This window comes from Azolla caroliniana, unplaced genomic scaffold (assembly GCF_043228905.1).
Source record: "Azolla caroliniana isolate FFs.n. ecotype wild unplaced genomic scaffold, voAzoCaro1.0.p SCAF_2, whole genome shotgun sequence".
Taxonomy (NCBI): domain Eukaryota; kingdom Viridiplantae; phylum Streptophyta; class Polypodiopsida; order Salviniales; family Salviniaceae; genus Azolla; species Azolla caroliniana.
This window is the reverse complement of record NW_028230437.1, coordinates 3916401-3932009: the sequence shown is the minus strand read 5'-3', so window position 1 is coordinate 3932009 and position 15609 is coordinate 3916401. Positions and strand designations below refer to the sequence as shown.

Sequence of the window (15609 nt, the reverse complement as noted above, 5' to 3'; positions counted from 1 at the left end):
CTCAAAGACTATTTAAACATCAGTTTCTCGTTAAACTTGGTTGCATTTCCACGGGGATCGGTGTTGATAGCACACTTACAATTAATATATTACGAAACAATGAGAATTATGAGTACATGCACATGTTCATTCGACTTCAAAGTCATGAATAAATGTACAAGTGAGGTAGCAAAGTCGCAAACTTGCACATATTAACATTAAACTATATATGCATGTAGATCGATCTATCAAGAATTTGAAGGTTTCAAAAGAGACGGAGACAATTTTCAATCCAAAGCATCACTTATTATACAAATTTGCATAAAAAAAGGTTTAAAAGCTTGGCCTTGTTTTGAGAACATGCAAGACCCATTGAAAGGTGTGACCTCTTCCATGTCAAGCAAACACTAAATAATAGAAAATATGTGTCCTCACTACGTGTTCACATGTGTTTTCACATAACATTAAAACAAACACATAAACATCCAAACTACCGAGTCCAACTCTTCAATAATCCAAAGTGCAAGTTAACATGCAATCAACCCGATCAAATACATAGCTATATATTAATTTCGTAACAAGTGGAAGGCAAAACAATATTATATTTACGTGGAAAGCGAAGGCATACTAGTAATGTTTGTCCCTTTAGGCTTTAAAGGTGTCTAGTCTCTCTCAAGCTGACTAAAGTATGTTTTATAGCAAAAATATCATAAAGGTAATCGGCCCTCACATTTAGGGGAGTATCAATTCCACCCACCCCTAGTTCGAGTGATCGACCCAATTTACCCATGCTAAAAGATATAATATAACTAATTTAGTTTAGCAACAACTCATCATAATGAATCAAAATCTCTCTCTCTCTCTCTCTCTCTCTCTCTCTCTCTCTCTCTCCATACATATAAAATCTGCTTTTAGCTTGAGAACACAATGTCATTCTTTTGTTAACCTTGCATTTGTCTTTGCCTTGTCCATACAATGATCGACCCAATTTACCCATTCTTTTGTTAACCCTAAACCCTAGCGGTAAGTCATTCACACTATTAGCACTACATCTTGGATTCGAAACCTAAGTTCCTCACCCCTCTATTACTCCATAGATATATCTTATTTCCCTAGATACCACTATGGAATGTAGGGGTTGAGCCCATGACCACCTGGTCTCCATTGGGCAACCTGACCAACTGAGCTACATCTATCTCTCTCTCGTTACATACAAATTTCCTTTTAGCATGAGAACACAATTTCATTCTTTTGTTAACCTTCCATTTGTCTTTGCCTTGTCCATGAAGATCGTTTATAACTTGAATCTTTCGACAACGGTAAGAAAGTGGCATTTGCATTTGAAATAACCGAGTTCATAATAAAAAATGGCTTATAAACTAGAGACATGCAAGCAACCAAAGTTAACAAGAGCATGTTACATGCAATCAAACATAAATGATCAAGATATTGAACCTCGCAAGAAAACTAAACCTGTTGGTTATATTTCAATAGTTGCCGCCAAAGTACTTATGGTTTTTTTGGACATATTTTAATAGTCATAGAGAAAAGTATGCATAGATAATCATTCATATATTACATCTAGGTGTCAAGAGCATGCACAACATGGTGTGAGATGCCTTTATATTATTACATCCAAATGTCAAGAGCATGCACACCATTGACAATTGTCTCATATAGATTTGTATGTTAATAATATAGTTAATAAGTAGACCAATATCAAAGAGATATTTGATTCAATTTAGAAGAAAACTCTTTCTTTCATTATTACACTAATAATCAACAAACATGTGCTTGTAAGGTCTATTTCATGAATTTCAAATAGCCAATGATGTTTAAGTTTTCCTTTGAGAAAATAAAACTTATGGATTGTTATAAACAATCATCTCGTTCAATATTTTTATCACCATGTGAGATCCCCATTTAATATAAAATGTCCAAATTTCCATACAATTCTAGATTTAATACTTACCATGTCAACATATTGAAATCAACTAACCCATCTTTTCTTTCTTAAGAGTTACATTTTTCATATCAACTTTTCATTTACAATTATCATTATTGAGGAAACGCAATCTTCCTGTCAATATATTTAGTTACAGAGAGGATTCACAAACTATGTGAAACCCTAAGATAAACCTTTTGTATCCTACTTCCAAAAGAAATACATGTCCATACTACCCTAAGTCGACATAATTATGCTATACAATATTTGAGGTCATGGATACCACCTCAAAACAATCGAGAAAGTTCAATAAATAATAGTGTACAATCATCAAATCCAAAACAGCACAATGTTCCACAATGGCACAATAATTGATAATGTTCCACAATGGCACTACAATGTACAAAATGAAGGGTGCTCTTGCGGGTTGAGTTTGGGGTATGCAATCTCCAACCTTGCTATCTACTAACGTGAGAAAATCATCTCTGTGCGTACATGACTAAACCATAATACAATGTAGATTGTTTCTTAAAATGGATGTTGGATCGCCACTACAATGTTGAATTTTCTGGCATAAGACATACAAGTACTTCAGCTGTGCAATTAGGTCTATATTTATGCATCTCCATAATATTGAGAGAATTCTGTGAAACCTTTGTGGCATCATTTATATAGATCTGATTATGTTGAAGATTAGTATGTACCTTTGTTAAACAGCGACCAACTTTTCATGAAGCCATGATTTCATGGCCAGAAAGGCATTTTCAGCATCTCCATCCTCCTCAAGAGATTTAGGACGATGAGCAAAGCCATGACCACGTCCTGAATACAAGAGTGTTTTGGTGTTCCTCATCTGAGTTGCGATAGATTCGAGCATATCTGGGGAACACTTGTCATCATTGTCACCACAAACAAACAACAAAGGAACATGTATCTTAGTAGTTATAGTTGAGTTGAAATTCGTCGGATAGAAGCATGCTGCGGTAATAAACCGTCGGCCATCATCTCTGGCCAACACCTCAAATATAGCGCCACCTCCTAATGAGAAACCAATGAGTCCCACTTTCATGTTCATTCCTGCAGCAGCTATCTCTTCCACCAACCAATTTGCCGCGGTGTCTATGTCCTTTACAATCCTTTCGAGAGGATGAGTAGCCGCCCAATCCTCATACACGTTCATTGGGTTATCTTTCATCCATGGCCTTCCACGAAATAGATCAGGCACAAGAACACTACGATATAGCAGAGACAAAATTTGGTCATTCTGTTACCGCAAAACACATTGAACTCAAGAGAGAAATCCTTAAACTCAGAAATCATATGGGTTACAAGCCATTTGTGTATTTAACATTTTTATTTGTAGTAGTGAGTTTTCCAGGTGTAATGGAACTTTGTTCACTAACATCCTCATATTGTAGTAGCATAAGTTATCACTACAAAAGTAGTAGCATAAGGTATCACTACAAAAAAGATGAAGTAATTATGGGAATTTTTGTACATTTATTATTCTTTAGTGGATCAAACACAAGTGTAATATAAATTAATATGAACAAAAGAAAGAAGCAGAACATACTTGTAGCCGAAACAAGACAACCGATAAGCGAAGTCCCGGGTATCATTGTCATTATAACCGAAATCATCAGTTAAGAGTAACACAGCAGCACCATTGTTGTTCTTCATGGCTTTCACTAGGTAAGCATCCATTGCATCTTCCCCTGCCCCTAAGGTAAGCTCAAGCCTACTCACAAGTTCACAAACATCGTCATCATCATTTGTATCACCCCTGTTCTCTAGATCATTACCCAAAGCCTGTTCCACTGTTGCTCGAACCGCATAAGCATTTTCTTCTTTAACAAGTCTCATACATGGCCCAGCTGTATGTGAAAATATATATTATGAACATATAGTATGACCATATAAAGAAACACGACCATTCTGCTATGAAATGCACACACAAAGCAACCTTGGTTTTTTCTACGTACAACATCGCTGGAACTCATATCTAAAAGAAAGCACGCAGATGAGGCTGATTTGCTACAATTTAGATACAAAAAGGGAAATAAAACTATGAAAAGTAATCTCATATCCGCCTGATGGAAATGACTCGTTATATTTTCACATGCATGCAGAAAAAACCATTACCATTTGCTAACTGCCAAGATACCTATGGCTACAATCTCCCAATTAGCCCTAACATTTTGGACATTTGCAAAACGTTAGGGATAATTTGGAGATTGTAGCCATAGGTCGGAGTAAGCACAAGTATTGAGCTCATCCTAAGTCTACAATCTCCAAATTACCCCTAACGTTTTGGACATTTCCAAAATACCGTTCTATGGTCCAAAATTGGGGCATTCTTGTAAAGTTTGAAACCTTAGGGCTATTAAATGGATAGGCTAAACTTTAAGATTATTTTGGTGTCATTCCCTTAAGTTAATTTTTCACATGGAGGATATATACTAGTTGTAAAACCAAAATTTTTACAACCCTGTAGATTCCCACAAAATTATTATATCAAGGTGGATCAGGTCTCATCATGGTTTCAAATAAGGTTTAGGCCCAGTACATTGTTTCTTAATGTGATAAACTTTACAAGCTACATGTCATGATTGTCATCCAAAACCATAAGTTTCAGTGGCAAGTTCTTACGTTTGCCCAACATGTTCTTCTGTCTATCCGATTAATTGGTGTAATACTGCATTGTAACGCATCCAACTATGTCAATGACCTTTTTCCAACAACGAGTTGCGAAACATATCCAATATTGACATACCAAACATATTGCCATTACACTTTTCATGCAAAGCATCACACACTATCATTTAGTAGTAGTCTAGTATGCATGACACATTAATGTTGGCAACAATAATTGCCAAATTATTTATTAGAGGTCGGTCAACTAGGTCATCGGTCATAGTTTGGACTCTATACAGAGGCAAGGTTAATCGGTATATAAAGGGCTAGCTACCCAATCACTACTGGTATCTAGAGCTCCCTTCTCTCTAATAAGAGAGTTTTTTCGAAGCATATAGAGTCTTCTTTTTGTACTAGGACTTCCTCTTGACAAATGTTTTCGGGTGTTAAATCAACTACATTCTTTCTGGAGTCGTTTTTTTGTGTAAGGTTTGTTTTTCTATAATTACTAAGTACTTGAGTTTAGAAAGTTATTTAAATACTTTGTGGTGAGTCAAAATGCATTAGAATAAAATTATGCCATTTTAAAAACATGAATATATACTGTTGTCAACGACAACAATTTATCATCATGAAAGATCTTGATCTAAATATATATACATAGATGTATATTGGTACTCTATAATTAGATTTTACTACTATTACTAATTATTGGTTATTTATTAGATTAATGTTTATATATCATTGGATCAATATTTAATTTTTACCAATGAAACCCTAATTAATCCCATTGATTAAATACAGCTACTGGCATATAATTGTTATTACTATTCGTTGAATCCTATGCATATGATATCCTTATATATACATATCTATTTATGTATTTATGTATTTATGTATTTATGTATTTATGCATGTGCATATGTATACACATATATAGACATGTGTATATATTCTTTCAATCATTTGGAAACCATAGATTGAAAGCCCCATTTCTGATGCCCACATAATGCTTATGCAAAACTTTCACTGGCTTTTCTCTCTTCATTAGCTCACTAGAATGAAATTGTTTACAAAGACCCTGATTCAGGATGTCTATACAAATACTAAATTCCTTTAGAAACACAGAAAGAGTGATAAATCAATTTTTAAAATGGGTTATTGGGAATAAAATAAGAAACAATCATATATTTATTTACTCACCTGTGGACAGAGCAATATTGGTCAGAGAAGAGACGGGCATGAGCTTTGGCCTGGAGTGGTGGGAGAAGCTGAGGAAATCCGGAGGAGACCATTTTGTGAAGGAGCTGGTAGTGGCCATGAGGGGATGAGCCCAAAGCTAGCTCTAAAAAAACAAAGAACAAACAAATATCACATGAAGAGAGAAAAAAACAGAAGGACCAATGGAGAAGGAGAAGGAGAAGGAGAAGGAGAAGGAGAGGGAGAGGATAACATATTGCCATGGAATATCTCTTAAAATATCACGTCTAAAAGGCCATGGGTACCTTTTGGTCCATGGATGTATGTACACGCGAGCGTGTCCCTCACTCACCACACTTGTCGCGCACACCTTTGCCTTGGGCACTTTGCCACTCGAGGTGATAGAATCGATCTCGAGTACCATGCACTGTGTGTGTGTGTGTGTGTTGGATAACTGTATTCATCATGAATGCAAAGTGGGTGTTCTGTACTCCAGGCATATGTGCATGCACGCTCTTGCAGCTCATGCATGATATGGAGGAGTCCCTTTGGAAGTGCTTACCTAGAGCTTTGCCTATATGATCATCTTCACATATATGTTTGTGCACGAGCGCGCGCGCGCGTATGTGTGTGTGTGTGCATGCTCTTGTGGGTTAAGCACAATATCGAAATGCTTACATGGAGCTTCTCCCTATATTATCATCTACATGTATATGTTTGTGCACAAATGTGTGTGTGCACGCTCTTGCGGGTTACACACAAAAATGATTGAGCTTCCTTGGAAGTGCTTAACTAGAGCTCCACCCTACACGATCATGTGTTGCTACAATCATGTAATTGTTGTTACTTATAAGATATGTGGGCATGGAGATGAATCAATACTTCATCTATTATGCTCTTGTTGAGAAACAACTGATCTACTACAACGAACTGTTCCTTATCTCCGATTATAGAATTCCCTCATGTTGTAAATTTTCTAAATGGTAGGTGCAATCACCCCAATCAAAGACTCAACAAACCTCATCATGTAACCAATATGTTGAGATGGTATGACGGCAAAGATTGTCTAACTAAGTGCACATGGGTGGGAACGTTTGACTCTTGGTGCTATTACAACGGTCCAACATTTCTCTAGGTCCTCCATGACTTCGCACTTAACATTTAACACTCTACACGTGCCTTTGAAGCTATGGATGTCCATGGAAACTTCTAGCACAACATAACTAGTTGACTTCTAAACTTATCTCGCTTGGGCTCATGGTGGGGATGTTAAGAGCAAACTTGCAGCAAGATTAGCACGCGTAGTAGTAGGAATGTAAAGACCCGACAAATTGACTCCACATATTGGATATACATACAAAGGTATACAGAGATAGCAAGGAAATTGACCCTACGATTATATACCAGATATATGGTACAATATAATGCATTTTACAAGAAGGCCATGATCATCTTTCATCTTCAATTGAAAGGAGGATAATAGTATGCTTGCATCATTTGACAATTTGTAACCTCAGGGAGGCAGAAACAGTAGTAATGTTACCATAAAATAGATCACAATCAGGGAACACAGAGATTGAGCAGCTGCTGGAATATCATTCCATCGCATATATCTCAGCAGCAATAGAATTGTCACTGATTCATCAAATGTCACATGATGTTTCTTTCGTTTCTACCTAGAATACCAGAGAACATAACAAAACACGGAACAGCATAGTACTATGCGGACAAGACCATGAGTGGTGAAAAACTATAACTAGCAAATAATCCCAGAAATAGTGAAGCCAGAACAAAGTAAGCAATACAAGATTGAAATAATGAAAGTGTTCAAAAATGTTACAATTCAATTTCCTTCAAAGGTTATGTATTTGTCATATCCACCCCAGTTTCGTTTCTCATGGCAATCAAATTATACCAGAGAATATTATAATCCAATTTTAAGTAGATTATTCTATGAAAATGCCATATCAGAAATATTTGTAAAAGCTTCCAAGATCCGGCTGAAAACTAAATCAAATTCAGTGCTACATAGATGATTTCACATTGAACTTGGAGCCATGTTTATATCAGATTCAACTGCTCTTAAGATTTTTGGACGTCTTCTGCTCTTCTCATATCCAACCCAGATTCATTTCCTAATGGAAAGTGAAGTCACACAAGAAAGAAGATCATCATCCGAATTTAATTATATTATTGCATAAAAAAATGTCATTTCAAAAATGATTACAAACCCGCTTCTCAGCTTTGGCTGTAAGTTAAATCAGCCTAGTTATATGCTACTGAGGTGATTTCATTCTCAGTATGAAAGCTCCATTATACCAGATTTTTTTATTTCATGTTCAATATTATACCAGATTCAACTAGGCTTACAGATTTTTGACCTCTTCAATGTGTTCTACTTGTATATTGGACATCTCCAATAATGTAACCCTAGTATATTGTACATCTCTGTATGGATTCTTCAAAAGAATGGATTTCAAGAGTAAGCTTGCCACCCAACATCTTCCAACCTTTCAGCTTTCTCCAGCACTGTACTTTTCATATTGTTTTGGTGCACCAATATTCTGCAACATACTTTAGTATGAGCAAAGATTACTCTCGTGAATTGATTTGAAAGCATAAGTAAAGATGCATACTTATTTCTCAGATTAACATCGGAGGAGCTCAGTATTCGAACTGCCAGTAATCCTGCATTCATTGCATTATTGATTGCCACTGTAGCAACAGGTACCCCTGTTGGCATCTGTGCTCATTCACAAACTTTACTTAGATATATTACGGTCAAATATCATGAAATAGAAATGGTTTAAAATGTATGCATTTTATCAATCCAAGAAATTGTTATTTTTCTAGTATCAGATATAGCTGCCACTAATAGCTGGCCACTAATCTTATTCAGTGCAGAAATAGATGTTTAATATCAAAGACCTACATTGTGGAAAGTATAGTTAGACGTATGAGTAAGTATAGATAGTTGCATGGTAAGTGTAAACAGATATATGAGTGTGCCTAGATTTTGGTAATACCTAGAGCTATTGTCAACTTTTCTGTTAATCAAAGATGTGAGTACCTGAACAATAGATAGAAGTGAGTCTAAACCATCCAGCGATGAGCCTCTGACAGGAACACCAATAACCGGAAGAGGGGTCATTGCTGCTACCATGCCTGATGAGAAATTTTCAAACCCAGTCAATTGACTTTATTATGTCTTCATACACAGACCATCTATCAATGGCAAGTAAGTAGCGCAAGCAAGTCATATTTACCAGGTAAATGAGCAGCACCACCAGCGCCAGCTATAATCACCTTAATTCCTCGTACATGTGCACTTTTAGCATACTCAACCATTCTTTCAGGTGTCCTATGTGCAGAGACTACAGTCAACTGTACAGTTCACAAAATCATAACAAGACACCAGTTTAGGGCACTCAACCTTGTATACACATGAAAATAATGGAATACAAATGAAATTTGCTTACTTCATACGCTACATTAAATGTTTCAAGTATCTCTGCTGAAGCTTTCATTACTGGCAAATCAGAGTCCGACCCCATGATGATGCCAACTAGCACTTCTGTTCCAGATAAAATGCTGTTTTCTCGCATCATCAAGGATCGGAAGGTTAACAAATTTCGTTTCCACACATATTGCCTAAATCATTTCTTGAAAAATTGAAGGCAACAAATGAGAGTTTTAAACCAATGTTTATATATACATAACCTGCAACATTTCTTGAAAGAAAACAAAAGCCAATAACATACTAATTGCAGCCAACAGAGAACCTAAACAAACATCAATACAATTCTTGATAACAAAAGCGGAAAAATGCAACAACAAATGGAGAGTTTTAAACCAATGTTTATATATACATAACCTGCAACATTTCTTGAAAGAAAACAAAAGCCAATAACATACTAATTGCAGCCAACAGAGAACCTAAACAAACATCAATACAATTCTTGATAACAAAAGCGGAAAAATGCAACAACAAATGGAGAGGTTAAAAAACATCATATAAATATTACCTGCAATTTTGCTTGAAGAAATGGGGGAAATAATCAACAAAGAGTTTTAACAAACTTCATATACATATAGCCTGCAACATTTCTATAAAGGTAGGAAACAGAGAGTTCTAACAAACTAGGAGGTTCAAAACACATGATATACGCATATCATATATAAATTGCCAACAACATTTCTGAAACAGAGGAGGAAACAACATTTCTTTGAGAATAAAGCAGCAAATTGAGAGGCTAAACAAATCACATTTATATTACCTAAAACATTATTTGAGAAGATGGAAAAAAGGGCAACAAACTAGGAGGTTCAAAACACATGATATACGCATTACTTGCAACATTTTCTAAAAAAAGAAGAAAAAAGGCAACAATATAAAATGAGAGTTCTAAGAAACATAGATCTACTAAGAACAATATTTATTTATTGAGCAAAAGAAGAAGAATAAAAACAACAAAAATAAATGTATCATATACTACTAACCCAAGTTATGCAAGAAAACACACAATCATAGTACATTAATCACACTTCCTCTTTAACTTCCTAAATCATGAAGTCTACTCACTCTCAACCTGTCACAAAAATAATCCAACTACGGAAAACCTAGCAAACACCCTACCCAACCTTCAATAATGAAGCACCAAACCATGAAATTATACCCAAGTAAGATATACTACTCGAGATAGCTTCCAACCCACCCTAGAATGAAGCACCATACCATGAAATTATACCCACATAAGATATCCTACTCGAGAAAGCTTTCACCAAACTCTAGACATTCAAATTTCAAGACAATTGTGAAAACAAGTCACAGAACCACATGGCTAGTATGCTCTAATAAGTGGTTGATTCGATGAACAAAGGCTTATCAAGGGCGTGAAGAACCTCAATGGGAAGTGGTAATGAGATCAGAAATGAATTCTACTAACAAAAAAGATACATCGATATTAATCAATCACAAAGTAGTCAAATTTACAAAAATGACTACTGAGAAGAAAACTCGACCACGATGTACCTTACATCGACATCAAGCTCTTCTAATTATTCTCCAATACTTTCAATGACAACATTTTGTGTTCTTTTAGGTATTTGTATCAACTAAACCTGTTGATTCATCTACTAGACATTCAAACAGCCTTTCTAAATGGAAACCTAGACATTGCAATCTATATAGAATAACCCCAATACTTTGAAGATCCTATGTTACCAATTATGATGATGACATAATATATCTTCGCAATTATATTGAAACCATCAAATAGGTCCAATTAGAACTTTCAATAAGATTCAGCGACATCAACTTTGCCACAGCATAGGTATGGAGGTATACTTACGAAGCATGACATGATGGATTGCAAACAAGCATTAATTCCTTCCAAGCATGGTCTAAAACTAGGGTCAGATAAATTCTCAATAAAAAATAAATATAGAACTGAAGGCAATTCCTCATGAAGAGGAACTAAACAATATATGCTACTTTGTTTCCTGTAGAAAACTTGATCTATGTTTCATCAGGAGATATCTTTAAGATGTATGAAAAATCAAGACCACCTGATTGGAATACATTAAACAAAGTAATAAGGTACCTCAAACATGCACATCATCGAGTAAACTTGTCGGAACATTTTGGCCTACATGGATGGTGTGAATGAGACTACAATGGCAACTTAGACACGAGGCAATCCACAACAGGTTTTATGTTTACTTTGGCTGGAGGATCAGTATCATAGCAATTTCAGAAACCAGACAGCGTAAACTTTCTTCCACAGAAGCAGAATTCATGGCAGCTGCTAAAAAAGAGTATGGCCACAGTAATTTAAATTGGCGCTCGGTCTTGTATTACACTTATCAACACACCAGAGGATAGAGAAAATACAAAACACGTTGACTACAAAAACTCATCAAAGAACTTGTAGAAGAACCAATGTTAAACCTCCAATCCTCACAATCAACAATGCACCCACATCCACCCCAAGTAGAATACTATGTCACCAAGTTCATCCCAGCTCCAAAGTAGAAATGGTGCTCACAAGCTTCAAGCTTATCAATTCACAAATAACCATCTAAATTACAAATTATATGAGCACTATAGAATACCCCTTCAAGTCCATTGTACTTGTACCCATGTAGCAATCATTAGATTTTAAAAGGAAAAATAGGGATTCTGTGAAAAAAATGATTTTAACTCTTGTTCATGGGAGGCAAAATGCTTGTATAATAACCAAATTAATTGAACATGTATTTAAACCAGATTTCCGTCATAAATCATTTGAGTTCTTCCTTTCAATACTTTTTCCCTCAGATGTGCAACATTTATCGAGAAAAGAAGAGAATATAAAAAAGAAAAAATTATCAAAATTTCTTGGAACAAGAAGAGAGAAAGAAAACATGCAAAACCATCAACTTAAAACTGAGAAAGCAAGGATGCGTTTTGGAGAGGTACAATGTCTGTTGTTCACCGTTGGAAACGGCTCTAGGAGATACATGATCAGCACAAGTACTCATTTTATAGCGATGATGATGATGACGACGACTATGATGATGATGATGATGATGATGATGATGTTGTTGTTGTTGTTGACAACGATGTGGAGAGCTTCTGATCAGGCTGCTGCCATTGCAGAAGATACGCTGAAAAGAAGTCGGTTTTGAAGAAGAAGCAAAAAAGCAGGAGGAGGAGGTTGAAGAAGTTACAAGGTCGCCAAAGCTCAGAAATAGCGGAGGATGGCAGCAAGACGACTCCATCTCTGTCTTGCGCTCTTCCTTTCACTCTAAAATAATCCTCGAATGCAAACCCTAACCCTAACCCACAGGCTCGTCACTGTTTGATGAAATAATCCTCAGCTAAAATCAGAAGAGAAAGAGAGAGACAATCCTTATTTTGGGCTTTTTGCGTTTTGCTTTCTGCGTTTTGCGTTTTGCGTTTAGGGTTTAGGGCTTTGCTTTTTGATTTTAGATAACGAGTATTGGACGGCTCTGATCCGCCCGCCCTTAGTTTTGCCCAAAGTTAGGGTTTTCTTTATCTCTCTCTCTTTTAGAACTCTTTTAGCTTAAGCTATTTTTACTTTACTTTTATTTTAGTTTTGATGATTGGATAAATACCCATTTTTGTTGTAAACCAACTGTCTCATGGGCCAATTTTGGCCTTAGAAGACGTTAATATATCTTTCTTTCTTCTTTCTTTCTTTCTCCCTCTCTCTCTCTCTCTCTCTTCTTCTTTTTTCTTTTTTTATTTTTAGTTTTTCTTTTTCTCGTTTAGTTTTTTTCTTTTCTATATTTCTCTGTTTTATTTCCGGTTTTATATTATTTATGTAAATATTAATTATGTGGACGGCCCTGATCGTCTAAGATTCCCCCAAACCACTTTAGGGCCGTCCGAGCCCTAGATTACTTCGTTCTTTCTCCTTTTTCCGAAACAACAATTCGTGTAAATTACCAAAATGCCCCCTATATACGTTTGTAAAACTACCAGAATGCTCCTACATTTTTTGTATAAATTACCAAAATACCGCTGCATTGTCATATAAATTGCCAGGATATCCCTATATTTTCTGTAAATTTTCCAAATGCCCCCACATTTTGCATAATTTACCAGAATATCCCTATTTTTCTTATATCCTGCCTCTACATTTTTGTAAATTACCCAAATTCCCCTTCATTTTCATATAATTTAGCATAATATATCCCATACATTTTCCTATAAATTACCATCAAAACCCCATTGTAAGTTACCATAATACCCTATATTGTTGTAGATTACCACAATACCCCTACAATTTCGACTAAACTACCAAAATACAACTATATTTTCACATAAATTCTCAAAATGAAAAATAAATTCACAATCGAACAATAATTTTTTAGGTCCTTGGTGTACGCTTCACTATCAGTTCTTTATCGATCTACACATTTAGAAGCCTTTGTTTGCGTTGGAAGCCCGTGTGCTCCCGATCAGAGGCTCACTAGTGCCTACGTGGGTGTGTTAAGAGCTGGAAGCTTTGTTACCAATAGACTCCAAGTGTATCTCCCTCTATTACAAATTTAATCGATTATCTTTCCGTATTTCTCTATGGTGTTGTGCGTCTCTCTGTTTCTATCCACATTCTCACCTCCGCTTCCTCTTGCTTACGTGCATATCCGAGTCTCCGAGCCCGTTGTCATGAAGGATTCCGGCCATATGGAGAAAAGGGAGTCGGGTTCGCATGAACAGGGGTGTACACGAATGCACACCAACTAGTCTTTATGTACAAACATGTGTAAGTATCATAGTGTTAGTTTGAGTGTTAATGAATACTACGTAGGAGTGATTTAATAGGTACTTTATGGCCAAATAAATACGGGAATAAATGTAATTGACCGGAGGAGATTGAGGAGAGAATCAAGGATTGAAAGCGACCGTCTTAACGGCCTGATGTAACGACTCCCCTCTCTCTCCTTGAGATATAAAAAGGGGAGAGAAGACTTAGAGAGGTATCCACGATTTTGGAGAACGAAGTGCTACTGGACCGAGCTCTAAAGATTTCAGTTCTCTATTTTCTATCATTGTGTTATGAGGCCTCCGTTTCGCTCTGGTAGCCTGTGTGCTCCCGATCGAAGGCTCATTACCGTCTGTGTGTGTGAGTGTGGGAAGCTCGAAGCTCTGTCACCGGCCGAGTCCGGTTGTATCCCTCTTCCCTGTTAATGCCATTTCGTTTTTGTTGTATCCAATTGGTCTCTCTGTGTTGGGTTCGCATCTCCATTCTATTCCCATCTGCCTACGCGTTTGTCTGAGTCCCGAGTCCATGTGCTCGCCGCTTGCTACAAGCAACAAGTTTGGAACAGTACTCGTGTCTAAGCTCGTGTGCTCACCATCCTGCATCCGGAGACTGGTCCGGATCGGATATGTGTCCAGACCACGCTCTGGCGAAGATATCCTAACAACCTCTCTTCCCTTGTCGGCTCCTTTGTCCGAGATTCCGGTGGTTCCACCTTGTTTCAACGCATACCCCAGGATTTCTTCGACACCATGTGCTCATTATTCGGAATCCTGTAATTGGTCCGGATCAGATTACATGTGAGGTCCCATTTGCCTGCGAAGATATCTAGTGGTCGAACCGGACAATCTCTCTCTCTCTCTCTCTCTCTCTCTCTCTCTCTCTCTCTCTCTCTCTTCGACTCCTTGGTCCAAGTCCCTGGTGGTCTTGTCTCATTCTGACACGTACATGCGGAATACTATGACATCTTTGGTGAACCCGACGTGAAAGAGGCGCCAAAGGAGTCGAGATGAGGGGAAGCAAGCTTGCGGAAACGATGGCGGTGTTTGTCGATCGCTTGGTGAATGCTTGGGAAAGCGCGGGTGGCCTCGACAAGGCTATTGAAACGATAGTCGGCACAACAGACCGATTTAATGGTAAAGACGTGGCATGCTACTTGGAGGCCTATAAGGCTGAAATGCTAATGTGGGACATCCTAGAGGACATGCGGCTTTCCAGATTTCCCCAAGTCATCACGCTGAGCATCCACGCGAAGGTGCTTTAAATAAAAGCCAACTTTCGTAACTGGTCGGAGTTCGAGGAGCAAATCCTCAAGAGGTACGACATCAACGACTCGCTCCGAATGTCGAAATGGGGGCTCATGGAGTGGGTCAAGAGCCCCAAAAAAGGAAGGAACACCTCAACGCTTCTCTAGGAATTTAAGAAGCGGTTTGCACTGTCTTTCGGCGTTGGAATGAACCGTGCTCAATACGAGCAAGGTCTTTCTTTTCATAAAATCGATAGACTCGCGTGATCGCAAAAAGGTAGGTCTCCTCCTCGAGACAGACGACGGCCTCACAACCGATTGGGTTGTAGTTAAGA

At 37.2% G+C, this 15609-nt stretch overlaps 3 protein-coding genes across 5 annotated transcripts in view; 1 reads left to right on the top strand and 2 right to left on the bottom strand.

Annotated features, from left to right (window-relative positions):
* LOC147867130 (uncharacterized) overlaps positions 1 to 15609 on the top strand; it is a 93240-nt gene that overhangs the window by 29297 nt on the left and 48334 nt on the right. The window lies entirely within an intron of this gene.
* LOC147867137 (alpha/beta-Hydrolases superfamily protein) lies at positions 2214 to 5947 on the bottom strand. Of its 2 annotated transcripts, XM_087314910.1 has the most exons (4): positions 5762 to 5947; positions 3498 to 3798; positions 2629 to 3156; positions 2214 to 2492 (listed from the first exon to the last, which is right to left on the bottom strand). In XM_087314910.1, the coding sequence occupies exons 1-3, from the start codon at positions 5877 to 5879 to the stop codon at positions 2634 to 2636; spliced, it is 942 nt and encodes a 313-aa protein (XP_087171036.1). In that variant the 5' UTR covers positions 5880 to 5947; the 3' UTR covers positions 2214 to 2492; positions 2629 to 2633. The 2 variants fall into 2 exon arrangements, with proteins under 2 accessions (XP_087171036.1, XP_087171035.1); XM_087314909.1 differs by having other exon boundaries at positions 2214 to 3156.
* Positions 7552 to 12548, bottom strand: LOC147867136 (phosphoribosylaminoimidazole carboxylase family protein / AIR carboxylase family protein). 2 transcript variants are annotated; one of them, XR_015529316.1, is made up of 7 exons: positions 12219 to 12548; positions 9238 to 9349; positions 9025 to 9142; positions 8829 to 8923; positions 8395 to 8501; positions 7990 to 8322; positions 7552 to 7893 (listed from the first exon to the last, which is right to left on the bottom strand). XR_015529316.1 is itself a non-coding variant. In XM_087314908.1 (6 exons), exons 1-6 carry the CDS (start codon positions 12518 to 12520, stop codon positions 8235 to 8237), a joined length of 822 nt encoding a protein of 273 aa, XP_087171034.1. In that variant the 5' UTR covers positions 12521 to 12548; the 3' UTR covers positions 7930 to 8234. The 2 variants fall into 2 exon arrangements, 1 of the variants encoding a protein (XP_087171034.1); XM_087314908.1 differs by lacking the exon at positions 7552 to 7893 and having other exon boundaries at positions 7930 to 8322.